General features: G+C 43.9%; 1 protein-coding gene across 4 annotated transcripts in view; it reads left to right on the top strand.

The window, feature by feature from the left end:
- The window catches only part of LOC119175723 (uncharacterized), a 194346-nt gene that overhangs the window by 121845 nt on the left and 55346 nt on the right, over nt 1-17155 (top strand). For all 4 annotated transcript variants that reach the window (XR_012888133.1, XM_037426674.2, XM_037426673.2 and 1 more), the window contains 5 exons: nt 2674-2916; nt 8175-8393; nt 10905-11141; nt 11630-11887; nt 12136-12357. Coding sequence is in view for 3 of the 4 variants with exons in the window: in XM_037426674.2 (XP_037282571.2) it covers nt 2674-2916; nt 8175-8393; nt 10905-11141; nt 11630-11887; nt 12136-12357 (1179 nt within the window). In the remaining variant the exon portion in view is untranslated. The remainder of the gene's footprint in view (nt 1-2673; nt 2917-8174; nt 8394-10904; nt 11142-11629; nt 11888-12135; nt 12358-17155) is intronic.

Below are 17155 nucleotides of genomic sequence, written 5' to 3' on the forward strand. Positions count from 1 at the left end.
AGCTGCAATAAAACATAAACCCTCCAATTTCAATTCTGGGTCTGGAAAAACTGAAGCCTGACAAATCCCACAGTGGTGACCAAAGGCATAAACACACAAGTAGCACCACGTAGCAAACATCCCTCTTTTTTCTTTTTTTTCCCTTTTTTCACTCCTCTGCGCTGTCGAACATCCCAAAACCTTGCTGCAACGTGCCCTTAAAACTTCCGGAAAATTTGCGCGTGTTCCTACTGAATTACCTAAGCTTTCTTGCTTAACCTACTCGCTCAGATAATTATGAAGTGCTGCTCCGGGTTGAGATAACAACCACAGCGGCTTGACAGTTGTTGGCTCTATCTATCTTTTAACGGGTCTAGGCTAAAGGACTCGATTCATCTCAAGCACAAAGCCAGGCACTCACCCCATTACATGCGGTCGTGGTAGGCCGCGTTGATCCCGCCAAATTCCAGGGCTGGGGCTTTCGGCTGACCTCCGGTCCATGTCGCTCTCCGTCGCTGAGTCCCATCCCAACGCTGCCATCCAGTTGTTGCGACCGTGGTTTCCAGGTACCCGATATTTGGGATGAAGACGCCGAGGCAAGAGGAAAGGAGACTTAAAGAGGGTTTGATTTCATTATGTACCTAGCGAGTTTTCGTACATGAAGAGCTCTCCTACATGGCGAGCTCTTTTACGTGGTGCGCTCTACATGGCGACCTTCTCTACATCGCACTATCTAGAACGTGACACTCCTTCGAATGAGCCGGGTGGCTCATTATAATGAGTAAATTCTCCCCAGATCCCTAGATCGGGGAATACGTGTAGACGGCGCTGTCCAATCACGTGTTACACTATTACACACAAGCTGCGAGAGTGGCCAGCATACAGGGCCCACGTAAACGTCCAATATTGAGGCATGGTCATTGCACTCCAATGTGTCACCAACGGGGCTCTTCCTCGTCGTGTGTGTGCTACTGGGCGAGGGGTCCCAAGCTCACGACAGCGTATACATCAAAGGGGCCGCCGCAGAAGCTCGAAAAGGTAGACCAGACTGCTCGCTCAATTAGCGGGGTAATTTTTGTCGGTCGCCGCTGTCTCTTAGGGAGATTTTGCACTTGTCGTCGTCTCATGAGGCGGCTTAAGGCGTCGTGGCGGTACGACGCCTCACCTTTCGGCTGGTAGGGACAGTACATGGCGAATATAGGCCGGCAGCCTATCGGCGACTTGATTGGAGATCAAGAGAACGCCGCTACCTTGTAAGCCTATAGGCGCTGAACGCAACAACACAAAGACGCTGACGAGGCACTTGTGCTAGTGCCAAATATCTTCACCATGCGTTTACTATTGCAACCTTCAGCCACCCATTCTCACTACACATTTTACGTCACTGTCATGATTTTATTACTTCTATGTTTTACCCGCCTTAGCGCGAGGAATTAAGTCCCTTATATAGCCATTCAATATACTCAATGTTCACATCTCTTGTTCTATAATCTGGCGCTCTTTGGTCGTCAAATGGCCCTTGCGCCGCAAAACACTACACATCATCTTACAATTAAAACTTATAACATCCCCTATACAGCTTTATTGTCTCTTAGTTCTCATTATTATTGTGTCTAACAAATAGAACGAGCCCTTAAATGTACACTCATTTCCTTCATTCATAGCGGGGGTCTCGATCTGGCAGAATTGATGCCTTTCGGTAGTATGCGGAAGATTATTGGTCATCTGCCTGCTCCTAATAACATCACGTGCGACGTGACGCCAACAAGCGCAAAAAGGGTGTTCTATACTCGCCTTCATGGCACCTAGTGGCGCTAACTGACATACACCATAAAGTGCATGCAGGAATTACCGCCACTGTAGCTCACTTAGTAGAGTATCAGAGGGGATATTCGATGGTCGCAAAATCGGTCCTTGCCAGCGGCAAGTTATATTTTCGGGTAGTTTTCTTTCTTCTTATTTACATTGCTCCTATTACTAATAGCATTCTCTATACGTTCCTTGACAACGTTGTCTGTATGTTCTAATTAATACTGCATCTAACGAACAATGACCTCTTAATTTTACACTTCTTTCCTACAATGTAGAAATTTGTCATTACTTTTTTCTTCAATCAAAACTTTGATATCACCATTTATAAATTAACATGCCTGCCTATACTAACGTAGAATAATAAGCACTTTCAAGACCCTCATTCCACTTCAACGCTGAAGTACCTATAGTTACTCGTTTGCACGTACCTTGTTTTCAACCTGTGTAACGAATGCTATGTCTCAGCAATAGAGCAAAAATAAATCAGAGTTCTAACTTGGTAATGTCTCATTGCGTGAGCCACGAGAACGTTCTTGCAGCACAAAGTGGTTATGATCACACATGTACCATGAATTTGAAATTAAGTAGCTATACACTTGTCTAATTGGTGCGTTGGCACAGCAAACGGTAGTCATACAAGTTCTTTTGGTGTCCGATAAAGCACATAACAAAAATGAACTGAAAGCCCTTCATTTCGTGTCAAAGACTGAAGATGCGCTTTCACAGAAGTCTTTTATTCAAGCGTAAAAATAGCGGGGGATAGTTTTTCGTAGAGGCAATTCCTAAAGAGGCGGATTATTGTGTCGCGTCACATCCTGCCCAAAATGATGTGGCCGTTTGCTCTGCGGGTGTAGCTGCTTGCGAAAATCTTCTTTCACGCAGAGCTTCGGGATCCCCAGCTGTCTCAAGGCTGCAAGCACGAAGTGGTTGTCGTGGACGGACGTAACGTATCGTTCCCGGTCGTCGCCGAAGCACCGATGTTCGAAGCGTTCAACGGCACCAACGCTGTTGTCAATTGCTCCGCCACACAAGTGATGACCTACGGAACGCACATCATCGTCTGCGACGCTTTCGACTCGGAGCTACTGTCTATGTCCTCTTGCACCTACAATCTTACGGTGGTTGGTAAGTCTGTTCCGTTACCTGCATCGATAATTTTGTGACTACTTGACGCGCACCTCGACAAACGCACCATACACTCGGCAAGCTGTGGCAGTGTCGTTGAATTTTTTGGAGCTCGGAGGCACGTTAACCCCAGCGTTTTTTTAAGCCCACAATTCTGCAATGTAAATACTTCATATTTGTTTATAATCGTAGAGATAGTGTGTGTGGCGAAACGTTCAGGTTCTTGGCCTAACTATACCTGTGCAAATAATTACCTAAATCGCGTCGTTCTCTATATTTAAAACTTATTTCGAGGTATACGGTTGCTGGTGCCCTCTGGGCTCTAAACACGGTAATCTTTTCCACTAAATTTAGGGACAACTTATGAAATCGATTAATGTTTCATCCCCGATCATGGTGGCCGCAATTCGGTGGAGTCTAAATGCCACAACGCGTGTGACACTTCGACTGAAGTGCTCGTTAGGGACAGGGAGATTCTTCACCTGCACACGCCTTGAAACGTTGTTGCGTCACATCTAATACACCCTTGAAACGTGATCTAAGTGCGAAGTGCACCAACTAAGTTCGGCAAAAGATTATGTATGCAAGAAACTCAAAACTGCATGTATACGTAATTTCGAACATTTTATAATTATTGGGTGAACTACGCGAGCTACGTATTTAAATTCACCATATAAAATGTTAGACATGCATAATGGCAAATAGCAGGCATATAGCTTTTTTCTGGCAAAGTAAGAGATGTGATAGAGATACTGTGTAATAAATACTAGTTTTGTAAAAATATAAATGCTCGAAGTCGGTACATTCGCACAAGGTTAAACTGGCCAATTAAATAGAAGCCCGTCATTTGAGGTACTGTGGTGTTATCACTGGAAAAATATCATTGCAACTGTTTAATAGAAACTGCCTTGCTGAACATGGGCTTCCGAATGTGCAAAGTCACACAAGTCACCTTTATACAGGCTGGCCCACGTAACTTCAGCCAGAATTTTAAAACAAGCCTAAACACGTAATTATGACGCGGCCAAATACATGTAGTTCGCCGTTGCCTGGAATTAGTAAGACTTTTTTTGCGTTCTCAAATATTGTTTAACTAGATCTGTTTAATTAAGTAACTTTCCAAGAAATGAAGATGGATAAAAATTTCAATGAGAAAGTTGTAGGTTGGGTTGCGAAACGCCCAATTAGACAGTTTTAAATTTTATATCTGTTAAGTATTCGCGCTCTTCTGCTAATTACAAATGCCCGCGAAATACAAAAATTTCCACGTGACAAAACCGCTCGCGCGCCAGAGCGCACAATGATTCGAGCGCTCCCTAACGTTCCGCGTACGAACGACCATAGCGTTTGCCACATTGTGCTGTCTCGGCAGGGCCGCAACGATGGTGGTGGCTTTATGACGAACACGTTTTGCTATCGGCCACGAAAATGATAACTGCTGTGACTGCTTATCGCTGTCATGAACCGTTGCGAGGGAAGCGTGTCGTTCGTACGCGGAACGTTAGGGAGCACTAGAATCATCGTGCTCACTGACGCGCAAGCGGGTTTGTCACGTGGTATTTTTTTTATTTCGCGGGCATTTGTAATTAGCAGAAAAACACCAATACTGAACATATATAAAGTTCAAAGCTGTCTAATTGGACGTTTTGCAAACCGATCTACAACATCCTCACTGAAATTTGTTATCCATCTTCATTCCTTCAAAAGTTAAATAAACAGATCTCATTAAACAATATTTGAGAACACAAAAAACAGTCTAACTCGAGGCAACGGTGAGCAAAATGCATTTAGTCACGTCGTAATTACGTGTTCCGGCATATTTATAAATTGTGGCTAAAGTTACGTGGGACACCCTGCATATTAGCACGTAGCACGATAAAAAAAGACCAATGATGTTACTTGAACCAAACGTAGTGAATATTGCTCCCAGTATGCTGTAGGAGCCACTACAATTTTTCCTTATTGACAACTAATTAGTTAGTAAGTTTTATATTTGTAACTCAAGACGTGCTCGCCTAGGTGTATAAATTTCAATGAAGCAGACGTGCGTATGTTCATGCGACATCTATTTGTGCTACGTTGAACAAAGTACTAATTGCGTACTACAACAAAATACAACAGTGCAAAAGAGAAATTCCTATTCTGTTGTATTTCTTGTGGAAGGTTATTCCGCACGGCGACTGCATTATCTCTAAGTTTTCTGGTACTGCATACGTCTTTTGTTTGCTGAGTGCGACAGTTTCTTTCTACTTTGTTGCGGTTTTCACAGCTAGAACGTGAGAAAAGTTTAAAGCAAACTGCATAGTTGGTGTTAATACTAGAATAGACCCTATGTGCTGTTTTATAATTTATTAGCATACGGAACGGCATGATATTTAGGTTTCGGAAGAGTGGTAGCCCATGTGCCGTATAGTCCGATTTTTTTATAAACCGGGTTGCTTTCTCCTGAAGTTTCATTACTGGTTCTAGGTATGTGCGGTATGTGTGACCTTAGGTAATCGCACAGTTATTAAAGGGGCTATTAAATACGCTAACTTACTCGCACGGTTGGTGTGTCAAAAATGTTTTGAGATTTGTGTAAAAGAAAACAAGCTTTACTTTGTTTGTTTTTTGCACACATCGTCAATATGAGGTACCAGTTAAAATTTGCAACAAGGATAACGCCTATTTATCGAATGAACTCATTCTAGCGCTAAATTATTCATTGTGGGTGTGCATGTGTTCTCCTCAAGGGTTTTGCGCGGTGAAGTAGACACAGTGTAGTTGTTTTCGTGTATTTGAAGGTTTTTTATTTGAAGGGAACCACTTGTGTATAACAAGCTCTTAGTTTGCAAAAAACTAAGGTATGGTCTAAAAAACCTTGAGCGCATATGAAAGCTGTATCGTCAGCACAGATAAATATCGGAAAGTTTTTACCACTCTAGATAGGTCGTTAATATACCGTGAGAAAAACATTGGTTCAAGGCCTCAACCCTGGGGTACTCCTATTGTAGTTTTAGGGAACTCTGATTGGGTATCGGCTAGCTGTGCTGTCTGTTTACGGTTTTCAAGATAACTTGTGGAAGAGCTCCAGGCACCTTCCACTAAAGTAATAGCATTCAAGTTTATTTAATAATATGTTGTGGTTAACAGTGTCAAAAGCTTTCATTATATTAAGAAATATACCTACAACTGTTCTATGGTCATAATTTATAGGTTCGGAAAGTGACAAAACAGATGTGTCTATTGCTTACCCTTTTTTAGCTCATGTTTACAGGGTGTAAGAATATTTTGGTGTTCTAGGAAAGACAAGGATTCGTTTGACTATTGGTTTTCCAAACATGTCTTTACGATACTTTAAATGGAGATGAGACGGTAGTTTTTTGGGATGTTTTTGTCACTGGCCTTGTAAATCGGGATAATTTTTTGCAACTTGAGAAAGTCAGGGTACGTAGACGTATAACAGAATAAATCAAAGATTTTTCAATTGGTACTTAAAGTTTATAAATGCATTCTTTGCCACTAAAGAAGGCATATTACCGCAACTGACTGAAAATTTCACTGGCGTACAACTTTATAGCTACAATTCCATTAGCTGTTTATCGGTAAACTTGAATGTATTAGGATTGAGAGGAGGGTTCTCAATGTATTCTTTGCATGGTCATAGTTTGCAGAGCGTTCAAGAATCGAGTTTGTATTACTCCAAACTATTCGTGAGGCACTCTAATTTCTCATTATTAGGTTTTCGTGATATCTTTTTTTTCTTATTCGAATGTGTGTCGTTACATTAATGCAAGTCACTCTGAATTGCTGAAACAGTCATCGTTTTATGTTTTTTTTATTCTTCGATACAAAAAACCTTTCTTCTTGATTTGTTGTGAAATGTGCCAATTCACTTACGAGAAAATTGTTCTATAATATCTTCTTACCTTAGTACTTGTTAATTGCATCAAAGCCTCACTCGAAGTTTTACATAGAATGAAATAGTAAGCATTCACATCTGCAATAGATAATTCAACAGACTGCAAAGGTTCTGAAGAATAAGTGAATTCAGCCCATTGTGGGCAATCACAAAAGGCTGGAAAAAAAATACGACTATTGGAGTCTCGTCACTTGATGCGGTGAAACTCTGTGACGGCGAATAAAATATTTGTAGGGGAGTGAACACATATCGTTGTTGCATGACTAGCACACCATGCTACTTCAATCTCAATGTTGCACAAATGGGATCAATTCAAGAGGACGAGTTTGGTGTGACACGTGTTGGTGCAAAAATAACGTTATGAAACTCGTATGACGATACTTTGAATACATTGAATACTCTGAATGGGCTGTTTTTTAAGGTATGTAGGTTGAAGTTACCGAAGATCACTATTTTATTGCTTGAGCAAATTTATGTGTTGTAGACTTGCAGTAACCATTCAAAATGATGCATGAATTCGGATAACATTTCCCGGGGGGTGCGGTACACCATTATTATTACTTCGTTTTGACATCTAGAAACAATGATCTCAAGCTGAAATGAGTACGAGTTTGAGTAATCAGCAATAACAGTGCAAGATATACCAGATTTTACAAATGTCCCTTGTTATTGGCGCTGTTATTTATGTGAATCGTGTCGTACCAAGTCGCCCATGCAACCACGTAAGTTACAAATAAGGCTACACCAACACCTCTTTTGGAGCATGTAGCGCAGTGAGAAGACACCTTAACCAAGTATTCTGAAAGTTCTACTCTGTTTTATCCAACTGTTTTTTTCCAAAACTACTATGTATATAAAGGGACATTAAAGATCAACGATTACTTTGTTTAAATTGATGAACTGCATTCTGAGAACTTTAATGCTATAAGTTTCACTATATTCATTGTACTGTTTTTTTGCATTCTACGAATATTAGAAGAGATGAGGTTATGACGAGAATTTAATTCTGCAAAATGGCTTGCTGGTTGTATCAGGACGCCTGTTTCAGAAAAGATTTTTTTATTACGATTATCAGAGATATAGCGTTTTCCCAGGAGATGTAAACAACGTTGGTGTTTTCAGCTTTTCTCGGTAGATTTTTTTTTCAGTGCAGAATCAGACAAATCTATTCCCTGAACAACTAGGCATGTTTTTCCTCACCAAAGCCTTAACGATGTTGTAGAATAAGTAGCGTTTATTGTCATTCAAGTCGAGTTGTATGTTGTCTTGTGCTTAAAGAAGTTCGTGCTACTTTAAAAGAACAGCAGCCGACGTTGCATGTGTAGCCTGAACGTGGCAGTATTCGTGATTGATGCAGCCTCCGGATGCCCTCCGCTTCAAAGCGACCCGTACAGCCGGGTGTCCTGCTCTGTCGATCACAACGTCACCGAGGGTCAGCTGCACCCAGTGGGTGACGTGTGCGAGTATATCTGCCAGGAACACGGCTACGTCATTCCTCAGAGCAAGGTTGACTCGGCCGTAAAGGAATGCATGCCCAACGGCTCCTGGAGTAACGACGACTTCAATCTGTGCCAGAGTATGTAGGAGTACCTTCCTTTTGTGTCGGTCTTCTACGCGGCGCTACGAATAGCTGAGTGGCGTAGCTGACTGTCGCACGCAACGTAATCTGGAACTAAATTTCAATCCGCAAAATGCAGGAAAGGGTTCTTATAAAGTTGTTTCTCAACGCTCTTTCTTTCGTGAAAACTTCAAAAACAGACTGATGCACTTCTCGGTATGGTGACTGATGCACTTCTCGGTATGGTTTGTACGTCTCGAGTAACGTGAATGGACACGAAGAATGACGCATTCCCTGACGCTGTGTGCACTGCATTTACCTTCTTGTAACGGTGAAAATTGCTGACATGCTCACTATAATTTTTCTCCTCATTCCATGACTCGATGACTCCATGCGCAATATTTCTAGCGCCTTGGAATATGTAGATGGCAATGGCTTGTGTGTACTGCTGAGAAAACAGAATCAAAAAGTGATTAGAGTATTTATTTCTTTCGACCTAATAATTGATGTACTTGACGTCTCAAAACCTGCGATAAGATTATGAGAGACATCGTAGTGGAGGGCTACGGAAAATTTGCCCCCCCCCCCCCCCCCCCCCGGGGGGCTCTGTAACGTGCACCTAAATCTAAGCACACGGGGAAGTTGGTAGACGAGCCTTTGCACGCACAGGCTTTTGTCGCACCTTCTCTCGCTAGCGACTCCTTCTTGAGAGAGTGCAGATAAAGCTATACAAGTTGTCCGACGAACGAAACTAAACTATTAGTCAGAATTGCCTTACGGTGTTGCAAGAAATGTGCAAGGAAACCCTCAAAATTCGAGGAAAATGAAATATTTGCTTCTTTCATTTATAATTGCCCTTTTTCTGTAGTGGCAGACTACAGAAAAAGATGGCCAGAGACATCAATTACATCAGTAAATATAATTACAATTTTCATTCGTGGAGACAAGTGGTTGGCTTATATAGAATATTTATAGTCTTTCCTGGGAAAAGACCATCGCTGCTTTGAAATATCGAAAAAAAAAAGTGACCCATGGTAATCATTTATGAGCAAAGAAATTCGCCAATATTCACTGGACAAACTGAAACCAAAGCACCAATGAAGAACCAGATCTCTGTTCACGGTAACGGAGATACATTTCTTCCACAACCCTAAGTGCAGCCCGCACACACAACGGGACGAGTCCATCGATGCTGATATAACTACGCTAGCTCATTTATGAGCGCCTCGGAAACAAATTGTAGCTGTACTGTCCCACTTTTCGGCTTCTTCTGTTCGTCAGATTTCATTACTCTGCTATACACCATTTTCCTGACGCGCTCAAGCACTGCCATCTTGGACTGCTGGTATGCACTTTTGTATCCGTATTACTAGCACTTTCGCATTTTTTGTATCCTTATCAGATAAACAAATAGTGCTACGGCGAACTCAGAGGCACGAAAATGCTTGGGCCGGTGCATATTTCATGTTTGATGACTATGATAGTTTGATATTACAACGTAGAAAACCGCCAAACGATCGCTTCTCAGCCCAAGATGGCGGCGAACATCAGTACCAGCGGTCGGTTTTTCGGACATCTCAAAGCGGCAGTGGGCTTTACACAGAAAAAGCTCCAGTTTTCTCTTTCGACTCAACTGCGTATCTAGACTAATTGAAAGCCTAATTATTTCAAGTTTCTTTAATGTTGGCCTGGTTGATGTCTCCAAATATCTTGGTATGTCTACCGCTACAGAAAAAGTAATTATGAAGGTGGCAGCCATTTCTTCCATTACCCTCGGCTCTGCGGATTTTCAGACGGATTTCTTGGAACACGCTTGTAGACTACAATGACTGCCGCAGCGCAGCACTAAATAAGTAAGCTCCCAGGAAATACCGGTGCTCTACAACTCCGGCCTCATGAGACAGCCGTACAACTCCTGTGCTGGGCAGTTCATTGACCTCTCTACTTCGGTGCAGCTTAGTCACTCGCGGTTGGTGTTTGTGGCATGACCACTATGCGGTATTACTGTTTGAGTCTCGTGAACGCAATGAACAGGCGAATAGTCTCTCTATTTTTCTTTCATTAAAATGAGCTGCTTAATTGTGACCTTAGCTCATTGTGTCTGGAGATTTATCTGGCTCATAAAATCTATCAGAACTATACAAACTCTGCTGCGCTGTTTATAGCGATAATGTGTCAGCTTTAGTAATTGGCCCTGTATTTTAGCCGTCATCTGAACATAAAAACGGTTACTGCTTTTTATCTTTCGCAGCTTAGATTAATAGTGAGTTCATCAACTGTAGTAGTACGCTTCAACATGAGTTAGGAATGTTGTTATGGGGAATAACTACGGCGACATTTTTAAAGTGGTAAATAATGTTAGCCCTGTGGGCCTCGATATTGAGATACATCCACATATTTTTTAGCATAATATCTCGTAGCGACATCAGCTCTAGTCCACAGAAAGTACAGCTTGTTTAGTACTTCTGAATGAGAACGTATTTTGTTCCTGTAGCCTAGCTGATCTCGAATGCACCCTGCTTTATGCAGAGCAACTGAAACCCGTGTTGGTAAGTGGCTGCCAAAAATTCGAAACCAGCACCAATCAGCCGAACAACACGGCCGTGCCACTGCCCGTGTTCCGCACCGGTTCCGGACAACTAGTCAACGCCACCTGCACACCGGAGATATTTGCCGACTACGGCAAGTACAACGTCACCTGCGTTGCGGAGGACCCCGAGCTGAGGTCGCCGTCGACGCCCTGCGTGTTTCAGGTAATAGTCAAAGGTAGGAGCTCGCGCGTAGATTACCACGGCACGTATTACTAGCAAACTTTCTTCCAGCATTCGGAGATGTGATGCTAACGCCTTGCGCGTGCTGATCGTGGCATATAGGCGGTTCCACTTTGGCACGCGGTGGTAAATGATGAATGAAAGCACAAAGCATCCGCGTGGATTCTTTAAAATAAACGGCTCACATTCGCTCGAATTAACTACCTTCATACTCGCACTCAACTGTCACATTTATATCAGCAGAAAAGGGGACTTTCGCTTCTCGCCCAAACTTGCCGAAATATAGTCTGTTGAGGTAAGGAGTGCTAGTCGCAACCGACACTTGTGGTACACATAATGAACGGCGTAGAAGCACATCTAAGCTACAGGGATGGCATAGCGCCCACGTCTGGCCAACAGCAGCACACCTTCGCTGCTGTGAGAAGTTTGCGGAGCCCGCGTCGAGTGTATGGCTGCTTCATGGCCCTGTATCTGTCGTTGCAGGTGACGCTATACCCCGACGACTTCGACCGGGCCAAGATTGTGTAGACGTTGAGGAGGTTCACGACAAGTATCCAGCCCACGTGAAGCTTCCCGCCTTTGAGGCGGCGTCAGGCGGCGTCGCCTTGGTCACCTGCGACCCGGCCACTCTGCTTGGGCCCGGCGCGTGCAACGTCACCTGTACGGCTAGAGACAATAAAACCCAGGCAGAAACGCAATGTTCCTATGTTGTGAACGCGAGGCAGATCGAGCAGTTCAGGGGTGAGTAGAACCGCTCTGGCTGCATGGCTGCACCGCCGCTCATGGCTGCCGCGAAAAGCGCCTGCGCATGGCTCCAGGCGCAGCCTGCGCTTGAGCCCGACGTCGCGCTTCACTGTCGGGCCTGCTCTGGCTTGGTGTTCCCGGGGTGCGCCTTGGCTGACCCTTGGCGGCGTAAACAGACCGATGGTCGTCTCTCGGGGCGCGCGCGCGCTTCGCTGCCCGCACTGAACCTGGCGCGTCGTTTCCAGAGTCGCAGTGTCTGTCTCTGCGGGCCCCCGCGAACGGCAACATCCAGTGCAAGCGGCGCAAGGGGCTCATCACGTGCCGCTTCTCGTGCCTCACTGACCACGTGATGAACACAAAGTCGCTTCCCCTGCTGGCCAGGGGCTACGTGGTCTGCGACCGCGCCCAGGGAGACCGCTTCGACTTCCAGGAGGAGTACGGACTCGACGAGCTGCCCGCATGCACGCGTGAGTGCACCTTCCCCGATGGGCTTTGCGCAACACCGTTGCACCCTGCCTCTCACGACGACTCTTCCTTGTATTGCCATTTCAGTGGTCGCATAGCTATTTATATATACATATACAGGGTGTTTCAAGAAATGTGTCCATTATTATTGAAAAGTTGCAGAAAGGAGGTATCGGCGTCCTGCCTGCGGCGTTCCCTTTACTGTGGCAGAAGGGATCTTCAGATCTGTACAAACATTCATTACGGTAGTAATTATAGAAGTAACTTTTTTACCAGTGGAAATAAGCGGTCGAGTCCAATGGGTGAACAAAAGGACTTCTGGCGACTAGTCCATAGTTACTTTGCAATTTCTGAAAGACAGCCCCTGCTAATCGCCGCGGAGTGATGCAATCTGGCTACTTTCGCTAGCGAAACCAGAACCGACGTACCAAACGGTGCATCTATCATTTACTTCGAAAACGCCCATAATGATGACACTTCTTCTCTCGCATTGAGGAGGAGGATAAGCGAGCGTCTATAAGTGGCAGATGGCCCTTGCCATGAAACCATGTATGAAGATTGGCGGTTGATAATGATAGATGCGCTGTTTGGTGCGTTGGTTTCGCCTGCTAAATTAGTCAGATTTCCCCGCTTCGCTCTGATTACACATGGACGCCTTTTAGAATTTTCAATGTGGCTGTCGACTATTCACAAGAAGGACTGCACCCATTTGACTCGACCGCTTATTTCCACTGGTTAAAAAGTTGATTATTGAAGTTCTATAATCCCTGCCGTAATTAATGTTTATACACAGGAAAGGTAACGTCACAGGTAGCGCGCAGATACATAGGTGCTGTACTTCTTTATTATTGGACACAATTTTGTTTATAAACCCTGTATAGCATTCATGTTTTCCCGAGAGCGCACTGCGTCTGTATATTTCCGTGGCTCGCAGTTATAGCTGAATGAATTGATTACACAACTCGCGGAGACTTGAAAAATAGCAATTGTGAAATGATAGTGTAGTTTTATAGGTGAGAACGATGAAATCTTCAGCAGCTGTTGCGATTACGTCGAAAATCTTGGAAGGTTATGGTCAGTTCAAGGTGAAACTTCCTCATAGTTTGTACAATGGTGTCTCACCAGCAACGCTATCGTATGTGGGCGAAATGAAAGTGTTCTTGGAAAAGCAGCAAGAAATAACTTTTATGGAATTACCTTTTTCGTTAAATTAAGTTTTGACAATTTTTTCAACAACATTTATGACTAGCCTATGTGTTGATGGCCCATGATTTTCGCACAATCGTGTCAAGTACACAAACAGGAACGTGAGCACGAAGAGACAAGACGTACTGAGAAAGGTGCGAATGGACATTTCACCTATTGAAAGCGCACGACAGGAATCAAGAAACTGATAAAGGCCACCACCACTTTCTTCAACCATGTTTAATAAGGGTATTTGCACACACTTTAATCATCACGGTAGTAGAGCATTGTGAGATTCGCTAACTTATGCAGTTAAGGTGGCTATAAGAAAGCATCCCCCCAAACATCGATCGTTGCAGTGCCCTTTCTTGATGCTTCTATTATCTAATGATATCCGCTGGAGAAAGGCTACAAAGGAAACTTATACACAAGCACCAAAGGGATCGGCCGGAAGTGTTATCCTCACTTCTTCTTATCCTATAGGCTAACCGGCAGCGAATGCGGGTTTATGCTTAGAATTCTAGCCCGTTAACGATTTAGATAACCGCAAAGCCGTATACAATATAAAAGGAATTTTTGAGCACCTTCCAGTAGTATGCATAGTAGACATAAGCTTGGGTACCACAGTGGAATGAATACCTTTCTCACCAACAAGCTTATTATTGCGTTGGATACCGTTCTTATCTCGCATTTATCGGCCAATATTTATGACATATTGTACATGCGTAATCTTCAGAATTAGAAAGGTTCTTATTATCCAACGATATCGTTAGGGGTTCGTCAGGCGAAAAGCTGCATCATGCAGCTGGAATGTGCCTGAAGGCCCTCACATGGCAGCACTAACATCAAAATTAGCATACATACCTAGCATAAATCTTGTATACATTCCACCTCAATTTCATCTTCTATCCCAATGAATAGATTTACATTGCAGGCGTCGCTCTATAGATATAGACTTTCAAAAGTAGTGGCAACAGCGGCGGCCTACAAATTTACCTCAGAGAATAAGCCACTTTGTTCAAAATATCACATTAAAGATCATTTGATCAAGTTTAATGATGTTCTCGATTTGGCGTTGCATATCCATATAGATAATTGCTTATCAATAGTAGTATATGTGATAGGAGCTTATCGCTATATAAGAATATCTAGTCTGTCTTTTGCGAGTATTTCTGCTTGAGCTTCATCATCTAAGCAAGTACCAATCGTATTCACAGTAAATGCTATGAGAGCGGTATTTCATGCAAGACATTGAGTCCTTTAGATTTTGCTTTTTTTTCAGCTTCTGCGCAAGCAGAGGTATCATTTTAAGTGCATCAAAAATGTGGTCTTTCAAAAGCCTAAACATAGGATCACACTCCCTATTCACACTTTGACCATGCACGGCCTTACGGAAGTGGTTTCGCAGTGACACTAGCGCAGATAGTTGTCACGAAATTGGGCCTTGGGAATATGTTTTTTAGCATGGTGTCATGCCGCAAGAGTTTGCGCCACAAACCGTTGGTTAAGCGATGTGTGCAAAGTAAAATAAGAAAAATGAAGAAGAGGATGAGATACATATGATGCACGGTACGCGAACAAACCATATTGTAATAATAATTATTGTTCGGGTTTCGCGTCCGAGAATCACGATATTATTGTGACAGACGCCGTAGCGCATGGCTCCTGAAGTGCTGACTACTTGTTCTCTCATATTGTGATGAGCTGCTATAGACATGAATCTGAGCGAGAGAAAAACCCTCTAAGAACTTCATGTTCTAATGATTCGCCGCTTATTCCTATCGCCCGTATGTCCCTGAACAGAGACACACAGCAACACAGAGCGAGCGGAGATACCCAACCGCAGGGAAATCACAGGAGGGAACCCACGCCATTCTCAATGGATAATTCGTGCTTCGTGAGGCTGGCATTGACACAACGCCTGGCTGATGTAAACTTTTTCGCGGCTCAACTGGCCTATAGCGTGTTTTAGTGCGAAAGATTGGCTTTTTTAGATTAAATGCGGCCGCAAAGATTCGACATTGTTTTAGGTGCCAAAAACAGCGCTGTAATGCCTGTCTGCATCTTGGGTCAAGTTATGGACCATGTAATGCGCGTAAGGCTGCATTAGTGGTTCCTTTTGCTGTATGTCCTCAGGTTTTCTGTTACATACTTTCAACTCCACGAGATCTTCAAACGCACTGGTGGGAAGTGCAAATGCGAAGCCTTGGATATCCAACAAATACCTGTCTGGGATGATGTGGGCTCAGGCCTCTTGCACACAATTAATGCTTCTTGGAAACAAAGAGGCTTTAATGCCGACGCGGGCCAGGACAAACGGGCTTGTTGCACAAAAACACAGAGAACAAAGTCCTGTTTAGCGTCTATCGCTGTGGCGACGGCACAGCAACTGTACATTGGGCCACAGGACGACTTTATCGTGGTTTTTGGCCGAGTAATAGCCGAGGCGTCGCCCAGCACAGCATAGACCGAGGGCACAGCTCGGCTGCATAGGAACACAATGACACCGGGTGAATACTTCTCCCAGGAACACGAGCCTTGGGTGACGGCACAGCCGGCTTTTGCGTGAATGCGAGGCCCCGTTTGTGCTAATGCGCGTGAGTGCGCGTGAGTGCGGTGTGATCCTGGTGAGGATCACACCGCACTCACGCGCAATTGGCCGCACACTTTCAAATAGTCTAAATTACTTCCACACTACCATACACCGTGCACGCGCATGACATCTATAAAGGAGACCGGACACAAAATGTAGTGGCACCTCCCCTTACGGTTTTAGACATCATCATTAATAGTCTGACTACACTCATTGCAGAACAAAGGCCCGTCCCATGTTCCACCAGTCAACTTGATCCTGTGCTTCCTCCTGCCACTTTATGCCCGCAAACTTGCTAGTCTCATCTGCCCACCTAGCTTTCTATCTCCCCATTCACCCGCTTGCCTTCTCTTGGAATCTGGTCTGTGATCATTAAAGGAGCCCTGACACATTTTTTCAAGTAACCATAGAATAGATTCACTAAAAAAAAGCTTATTGCGTCATGGATTCAACGCTGCAAAAATATCTGAATCGGTCCAGTAAGAGTGGAGTTACAAAGATTTGTCGCATGCTGCAAACGCGCTCTCTTTTCTCGACGCGATGAAAGCGCTCGAAGCTAGGCAGAAAGGAATGGAAGGGGCAAAAAAAAAGTTACTCGCGCTTTGTAACCTTGAGCACTTGTTTTTTCTTCTTTAAATACGTGGTTTTCGTAGTGTGATCGCAGGCGCACGCGTGGACAAGTTGCAGCCTCCCGTGGCAATCCTTGTAACGACCAATCACCATGTTGAAATCAGCCAATGGCTGACAGCCTCTACGAGTGATTTTTGAGCGTCTTCCGTCATTTGTCGAGAAGAGAGAAAGCAATGTTTAGCTGACTTTGATAATTTCTTGCGCATTCCAGGCAGCATGCAGCGCCATAATATTTAACTCACGTGTTCTTGGGAACCTTCAACAGTGTGTTCCGATCAACAGTGTGGGAACCGATCAACAGTGTGTTCTGACCATGCTCAAAAAGTGTTGCAGGGCCCTTACAACAAGCGGGTATACTGAATTTGTGCTACTTGCACTGTTCATGACTATTT

Source organism: Rhipicephalus microplus, chromosome X (assembly GCF_043290135.1).
Source record: "Rhipicephalus microplus isolate Deutch F79 chromosome X, USDA_Rmic, whole genome shotgun sequence".
NCBI classification, from domain to species: Eukaryota; Metazoa; Arthropoda; class Arachnida; order Ixodida; family Ixodidae; genus Rhipicephalus; species Rhipicephalus microplus.